This window comes from Quercus suber, unplaced genomic scaffold (assembly GCF_002906115.3).
Source record: "Quercus suber isolate HL8 unplaced genomic scaffold, Cork oak 2.0 scaffold_6, whole genome shotgun sequence".
Classification (NCBI taxonomy): Eukaryota; Viridiplantae; Streptophyta; class Magnoliopsida; order Fagales; family Fagaceae; genus Quercus; species Quercus suber.
In genome coordinates, this window is record NW_027069472.1 from 2,783,872 (window position 1) to 2,792,567 (window position 8,696).

At 33.9% G+C, this 8,696-nt stretch overlaps 1 protein-coding gene across 1 annotated transcript; it reads left to right on the forward strand.

Moving 5' to 3' along the window:
• The first annotated feature begins 1,791 nt into the window (after window positions 1-1,791).
• On the forward strand, window positions 1,792-4,431 carry LOC112035778 (L-ascorbate oxidase). The gene is made up of 5 exons (XM_024068608.2): window positions 1,792-2,174; window positions 2,282-2,374; window positions 2,575-2,787; window positions 2,877-3,056; window positions 3,207-4,431. Exons 1-5 carry the CDS (start codon window positions 1,914-1,916, stop codon window positions 4,158-4,160), a joined length of 1,701 nt encoding a protein of 566 aa, XP_023924376.1. The 5' UTR covers window positions 1,792-1,913; the 3' UTR covers window positions 4,161-4,431.
• Window positions 4,432-8,696: the final 4,265 nt, after the last annotated feature.

Sequence of the window (8,696 nt, forward strand, 5' to 3'; positions counted from 1 at the left end):
TGTTGGTAGGTATTTGATTGGGAGGGGGTGAGGAAAAAAAAAAAAAAAAAAGATAATAGGGCCCATATATTTTCTTTCCGGGCTTATCAAAAAGTTTTTTTCTCAAAATAGAAAAAAAAAACTTTTTGGAAGGTATTTGATTGGGAGAGAGAGGAAAAAAAAGATAATAAGGCCCATATATATTCTTCTCGGATTTACCAGAAAGTTTTCTTCCCAAATTAGAAAGAAAACAGAGAAGAAAGCTAAACCAGTTATTTGGACAAAAATGTCCCTTCAACGTTCTTCGCTTGTTCCTCTTGCCTTTTTTTTTTTTTTTTTTTTTTTTTTTTTTTTTTTTTTTTTAAGGAACTATGCAACGTTCTATTCCCAACCAACTTGACTTTTGACTTTTCCAAAAAAAATTCTGTTTTCCTCAATTTTTTAATGGTTTTTTTTTTTTTTAAATTCATCTGTTTTGGGTTATATATATATATATATTAATGGAATGTCCATCCATAATTCCATACAATTTTTAATAAAAATATAGTTTATTACTTTATTTATCTAATAGGATATGTGAATAAATTTATATAAACTATATTTTCTATCTTTTTTACTTTTTTATTTTTCAATTAAACACAAATAAAAAAAATTAAAATCTTTTTTATTCGCCATATTTTTCATTGTTTCTCTATTTCTATTTTCCAATTGACCAAGGAAGTGTGCCTTTAATTTCTTCTTCTTCTTTTTCTTTTGGTTTCAGATGTTGATATCAGAATTGGGCGAATGAGTCAACAAATCAAAGTAGTACTTAATTATTTTATTGAGCCAAATGACGTGGGTCATGGGAACTAGCATCGTGTTCGTAAGTACTTGACCATTGACCTTAGACATGGCAAAACGGGTCAGAATTTCCTGACCCGACTCGACCCGAACCCGCATTTTTTGACCCGAAGCAAAAATGGGTTGACCTGTGACCCGACCCGTGTTTTTTGCTGGTCAACCCGACCCGACCAGAACCAGAACCATTTTTTTAAAACTTTATTTTTTTTGGTAAAAAAATAGTAAAACTAAGACAATATTGGTTTAATTGTTTATTGTGAACTTTAAGGAAACAATTGATACATTTACATAACTATATGCAAATTAATTGAAAGATAAATGGTTGAACATTCTGTAATGAGTAAATATTTTTAGATATCAAATAGCAAAGTACATGCCAAGATAATCTGGTTACAGTAGAGTTAAAAACATAGATTTAAAATTGTAGACATGTGAGAAATATTCACAAGTGTGAAAATAGTGAAGCTAAAGTATCAAATTAGTATAAATTATGAATACTTAGACCTATTTTTTAATAATTTATGTCCAAAATAAACGACTTTTCAAAATAAATAGGTTAACAGACATTAATCATTCCAATCAAATTCGTCAAAACAATTGCTAATTGGAACACTTAATAGTACCCATTTGAGCTTCTAACTCGTAGACATTTGCTAAGCCCAGGGGGCAGAGCATTTCACAATAAAGAAGAACGTTGTTGAAGCTGCCGGCTTTGTGATTGTTCACATTTCTCATATATATTCCAATTGTAGAGGCCAAAATTCGGCATTACAACTGAAAATACTGTAATAAAATAATTTTTAAATATGTGGATAATACCGTGAGAACTAATTTTAAAAATTGTTTTATTAATGGGAACACAAAACGCACTTTCCAAACCCAGCCTGATTCTTCAATAAATTATAATGAATAAAAAATGGAAATTGACCAAGGCTTGGAGTATTTTTATATAGAGGTTAACAGACATTAATCATTCCAATCAAATTCGTCAAAACAATTGCTAATTGGAACACTTAATAGTACCCATTTGAGCTTCTAACTCGTAGACATTTGCTAAGCCCAGGGGGCAGAGCATTTCACAATAAAGAAGAATGTTGTTGAAGCTGCTGGCTTTGTGTTTGTTCACATTTCTCATATATATTCCAATTGCAGAGGCCAGAATTCGGCATTACAAATGGGAGGTAAAGTATGAGTACAAGTCCCCTGACTGTTACAAGAAGCTGGTCACTACAATCAATGGGAAATCACCAGGACCCACAATCTTGGCCCAGGAAGGTGATACAGTCATTGTTGAGGTTACAAACAAACTGTTATTAGAAAACCTTGCAATCCATTGGCATGGAATCAGACAGGTAGAGAATTATTGTTTTCCGTTTTCCAACTTGAACCAACTTTATATCTAATTTGATGTTTTTATTTATTACTGGGTACGTGTATTCATTTGTTTAATTTGTTGTAGACTGGAACACCATGGAGTGACGGAACAGAAGGGGTTACTCAATGTCCAGTAGTACCTGGGGACACTTTCAAATATGAGTTCAAGGTTGATAGGGTACGTGTTACTGCTTGGTAGCCTAAAGGCTAAGATCTCTGCAATGGTCTCAATTTCCAGTTTGTGTTCTTTTTTAACGTTCGCCTTGTTATAATAACAATAATAACCAAGTCTTAGTTCCAAAATTTTGGAATCAGTTGTGGTTTTTCAACAGATTAGTGAAGATCATAATTTACAATCTATGTTTTGCTTATATGTAGGCTGGAACTTATCTGTACCACGCACACTATGGAATGCAAAGAGAATCAGGGCTATATGGATCAATCCGTGTATCAGTTCCAGATAATTTTACGGAACCATTTGCCTATGATTATGATCGGAGCATCATCCTTACTGATTGGTACCACAAAAGTACTTATGAACAAGCCACTGGATTGTCATCCATTCCTTTCGTCTGGGTTGGGGAGCCTCAGGTAAATGGCACTACATGTATCATATGTAATTAGTATTATATTTTGTTGTTATTCTTTGTCTAATAATTATTGCTTCTATATATTTTCAGTCACTTCTGATTCAAGGAAAAGGAAAATTCAACTGCTCTAGTGCATCCCTCACAGCCGACACTTGTAATACAACAAATCCAGAATGCTCTCCTTATGCAATAACCGTAATCCCTGGAAAAACATATAGACTAAGGGTTGCTAGCTTGACTGCTCTATCAGCCCTTAGTTTTCAAATAGAGGTAACCTCTATGAACACCTTCACCTTCAAATCACTTACAACTACTACAAATTTTTCTAAAAAGTAAAAAAACATTATGTTTTAGTGTGACATGCATACATATGGTTTTGCAACCCACTGATGATGTGCATCCAATTTTCTTTTTGGGCAGGGTCATAATATGACTGTGGTAGAAGCAGATGGACACTATGTAGAGCCATTTGTAGTGAAAAACCTATTCATATACTCTGGAGAGACATACTCTGTGCTAATAAAAGCCGATCAAGACCCTTCAAGAAATTATTGGATGACAACAAATGTGGTTAGTCGGCCTCCTAATACCACACAAGGCTTAGGCTTTCTCAATTACTATCCAAACCATCCAAGGCGATCTCCTCCCACAGTTCCACCAACTGGTCCTATTTGGAATGACACAGCACCCCGATTGGCTCAAAGTCTAGCCATTAAGGCTCACCATGATTTCATTGTGACCCCGCCCACAACCTCAGATAGAGCCATTGTGTTCCTAAACACACAAAATCGCATTAATGGTTATGTGCACTGGTCCGTAAATAATGTCTCTTTCACCCTTCCTCACACACCATACCTTATTGCTCTAAAGAAAAAGTTACACCATGTGTTCAGTCAAACCCCACCACCGGAAGGATATGACTTCGTAAACTATGACATCTACGTGTCCAAGAACCCAAATGCGACAACAAGCAATGCCATTTACCGGCTAGGCTTCAATACCACGGTTGATATTATACTACAAAATGCAAACACTATGAAAGCTAACGATAGTGAAACACATCCATGGCATCTCCATGGGCACGATTTTTGGGTACTAGGCTATGGAGAAGGCAAGTTTGACATGAACAAAGACCCAAAGAATTACAATTTGGTGAATCCAATCATGAAGAATACAGTGCCTCTTCATCCCTACGGTTGGACTGCCCTTAGGTTCAAGGCTGATAACCCAGGTGCTTGGCTTTTCCATTGCCATATCGAGGCTCATTTTTACATGGGCATGGGAGTGGTGTTTGAAGAAGGAATAAACAAGGTAGGGGAATTGCCTTCATCTATTATGGGCTGTGGTGAGACCAAAGGATTTGGCAAGCCATAATTAATCAAAATAAAGATTATAAATACTGAATCATCATTATCCAAAGGATTTGTTCTCAAAAAAAAAAAAAAAAAATTGAAGTGGTAGGTATAGATTATTAACATGTGTAACTAAAAATGCAAAGGTTTATTTATTTATTTAATTACGACTCTTGCATTCTTTATAGTTCATATGTCAATATAGGTCATACTCTTTGCTTTCCTAATTTTTTTGGGATTCACAAATGTATTGTTTTTTTTTTTTTTTTTGGTAAACCACAAATGTATTGTTTAGTTCAATAAAAAAAATTCAGCTCTCTCTCTCAAATGTATTGTTTTGTTCAATAAAGAAAATTCATCTCTCTCTCTCTCTCATACGTGTCAGCAATCATGAAAAACTAATTCAACATTTTTGGAGACTCACTTAACCAACAACCAATAAGAAGGAATTAATGTGCATTATCCAACAACCAATAAGAAGACTCACTAAGCCAACCCACTTAACCAACCCACCAAGTGAGTGCATTATGCATGTGTATTACACATCACAATGATTAATGTCACCTTATACTTGGAGCCCAATGCTCCAAACATGTTAAGAGTCAAACCCTATCTTCCATTTATTATTATATTGTTGAACTTATCAAATCAAATTCATTATCATTTCAATTGTAAACATTTTTTTATATTAAAGTTTATAGTATTTTTAGCATTTTCCATAAAAATAAAAAATAAATAAATAAATAAAACATTTATTTATCCCATCAAAGACATGAGCCTATTCCCACCTCCTTTGGGCCTATCTCATCATTTTTCTCTCTAATTGGATCCTTTTGTCCCGGAGAAATGGGGCAAGCCTTTTGTGTGCCTTCTGTAATTAATAAAGACATGATAATAATCATTTGCAATTCAATTTACTTGGTTGATAAAGTATCTTACCGTAACATCAATTTCTACGCCAAATATATATATATATATATATTGTTGTCCTAACGTGATGTTAAAAAGTAATTGTCATATATAACAAAGACCATAAGTTTCAAATACTATGTTATCAAAAAAATTACAATTATGTATTCTCAATTTTCCTTTTACTTAGACAATATATATGAGACAAAAATAGGGACCTTTGAGGCCAAGGAGATCCAAAACTGCCCAACAGAATTATAAGCTCTAACCCTATTGGCCAAGTTTTGGGCTGCACAGTTGGCAGACCTAAATAATCAAAAGAAAAATGTTTGTGTTGCTGGGATTTGAGCCCTAAATTTTAATTTGTGTGACATTATTTAATTTGTAGAAGTATCTATTTTCTGAAAATTTTATGAACATTAGACAATAGTCTTTGAGATACATTGTACATCATTTAAGTATCGAAACAAAATTCACATATAGAATATATAAATCATAAGTTCTATGTAAACTAATAAATATTAGTCTGTAGTAGGTGATGAAGTTGTGCATTTCATCTGGTAAGACTACAACATAACAATCATGATAATCTATCTTGATCATAGAAGTGGAGATTTCTGATTTATATGTTGGTGTATTTGGAATACATTGAACTAGGCTACCATGGGTCATTGTTCTATGAACTATTGTTATTTTAACAACCAATCTCACAAACGCTAAACACATTAAATTTCAATCTTGATAGGAATGTGAACTGAAATGTCAAATGTAGGTTACTTTGATGTATACCGTAGTGAGATATTGTATGGTCAATATCTTGGTATGTTAGGTAATTGCATGTAACGTATTGGGAGCACTATTAATCCTCAAGAAAGGATTCATAATCTTGATAGGAGAAAAAATATAAAAAAATAAAAATAAAAACAGTTGTGTGGGGTACAGAAATTTCATAAGGTAATAATGTCATGTGTCATACCCAAGGCTGAGGAGGCAAATACAGTTCCGAGGAGACCATAACCTCGGACGGTAAGGCTAGAGGGGCGAGTCATAGCCACATCAATGGCATGTTACTAGAGGAAGTCACACTGTAGAGAAAGATTCAGAGAGGGGGTTAGCCGTGATGTGACTGGAGGGATGGTAGCTGCCATCACATTTAATGCATCCCACCAAACCCCCTGGCCGCACTTATGTGGAGAAGACCCCTAAACAGTGCTGTCTTGGTTGCTACAACTCACAGAAGATTTGGGAGGGCATCTGATGGGACAAGCACTCAAGTAGTGGCCTACAAGATCAATAAATGGGGGGCCAAGATCAACTGAAAGAGACTATATAATGGAAGAGATCCTTTTGAAGGAGGGGGGCATGATGATTTGAGAAAGAGAAATATTGTAGAAAATCGCTCTTGTGATCAAACTAATACAAATATCTATCCTCAGATATTTGCCGAGGACTAGTACTCTTCATTATTCCTTGTCTTCTTCTTCTTCTTCTTCAACTGTGCTAGGTTATTTGATTCAAGTTTTCGCCTCTACAAATTCATTGTATTACGTCAACTCATTTTTTGGAACTTATAGGTTGGATCAAAGATTTGGCTAAAAATTCAAGAGCTCTTGGTAAGAATCATTTTAGTTTTCAAGGTAGATGCATCAATGTATGTTTTCTTTCAAAAACCCTAATTTCAAATCAATGAAAAACATGTGTTTGTATATCATATGAAGTAGAACCTTTATTTATTTTTGATGTGTATTTCATACATGTGATGAGTGATGTTCTTCAAAATGAGCGTGCATGTTTAAGCACTCTACCATTTGTCAAATTTGACATTTTCAATTCATGACATGTAGTTGAAAAAAAAAAAAAAAAAAAAAAAAAAAAAAAAAAAAAAAAAAAAAAAATTTTTAAGTTCTCACAATCATATAGACTAACAACGCCACATAACAAGTCAGCTAGACCATAACATCTCATCTAGGGCTCCATTGAGTACATCAAAACATGATTCAGCATCCCCTTCCACTGTGATGTTCTTGAATTTCTCTACCTTGGCTAACTGCACTGCCTATTCTTCTTCCTCTCCACTAAAGGATCACTGGAATTAAACTTCTTTGAAAAAGCTGTCAAGATAAACCCTACCAGAATTAAAGCATTCACTTACATACTAGCATCTACATTTAGTTTGATTGTATCTAGTGGGGGTATTTTCCAAGCTTTCAAATTAAATAAACTTCTTTGTATGCATTTTGTCGCTTTCCTAATGTTGCAGTTAATGAATAATGTGTTCGTATGCCTATGAAACTATATGCTGATTAATAGAATATGACATTTTCATCTTTTCTTTCTCTAGTAAAATCAAAAATGTAAGTCGAAGTGCCTAAATGTGCCTTCTGGTAATAATTTCAGCTATTTGATTGTCAAAGATGCGATGCCATACAAGAGCGGAACTAGAATTTTAAGAATGAGGAGGGCCAAAGTAATAACAAATATAAAATTTTTCCAATATAAAAGAGCTACATGTGAAAATTTTGGAGGGAGGGGGGAGATGGGCATTCAAAATTTTCGAAGATTTTAACTAAATTTAAAGGTAATTATTTAGTTATTGAATAGTTTTGGGGGGTCATGGTCCGCACAAGTCAATGAATAGTTCCACCCGTGATGTCATCATCATGCAATGTATCTTTACAACACAAATAAAAATGCAAATGAAATTTTCAGCTTTTAATTTGGCATTACTGTCAAAATCAACGTGAATGTGGAATTAATAAGAATATCGAAATTTCCATTGTTTCTTCCGAATAACTTAAATGGTCCATGGTGCAACACAAATTTCAGCATCATTTTCTATGTAGGTGTTTGACAAAAAATGATAAGACTGAGATTTATCCAAAAAGACAGTCTTTTGCGACTTCTAAGTTCCAACAAAAATAATTAAGAAACCTCTTGTCCTCTGTTCTTTTTTTCTTGGGGGAATCTTGTCCTTTTTTGTGTGTAATGTAATTATGTTAATGTAATAAGACTTTCAAAACACGATGGTCAACAACTTACGAGTTAACGAACACGATGCTAGTTCACATGCCCCACGTCATTTGGCTCAGAAAAATAAGTACTACTTTGATTTGTTGACTCTTTCGCCCAATTCTGATCAACGTCTGAAACAAGGAAAATAAGAAGAAATTAAAGGCACATATTGTTCTTCATTCTGTAACCTTTTTTTTTTTTTTTTTAGACTCTTTAAACACAACTGGATTAACCTAGATAACAAGCCAAGTTATTATTTAGTCAAAATTTCAGATCCAGGTTAACACAATTATAAAAATCATATCAATGTAAAGTGCAGAATATAAAAAACACAAAGATATGATGACCCAAGAAAACCAAACTAGTAAAAAATCTAGGGAGGATTTAACCTAGCTATCCTCAAGGTAAACTTAAATCTACTATGAAAGAATCGAAGTTTTACAATAGCGACTTAGACCACTAACATCCTATTGCTACCCACTAGTAGAAAACTTACTGACACGACAACGTGTAAACTTTGAAACCACAGACTCCTTCTTTCTTGGATTCTCCAGCAAATACAAGCACTCCCGCTTACGTATCTTTAAGCTCTTTAGTGCAGCAACTGAATGATCATCAAGTTCTCAATGAAAACTCC

Bases quoted from the DNA above. Each gene is read 5' to 3' on its own strand.
- LOC112035778 (XM_024068608.2), top strand. From the start codon at position 1,914: ATGTTGTTGAAGCTGCTGGCTTTGTGTTTGTTCACATTTCTCATATAT. The intron at 2,175-2,281 runs GTAGAGAATTAT...AATTTGTTGTAG, and splicing joins ATTGGCATGGAATCAGACAG to ACTGGAACACCATGGAGTGA. The intron at 2,788-2,876 runs GTAAATGGCACT...ATATATTTTCAG, and splicing joins TCTGGGTTGGGGAGCCTCAG to TCACTTCTGATTCAAGGAAA.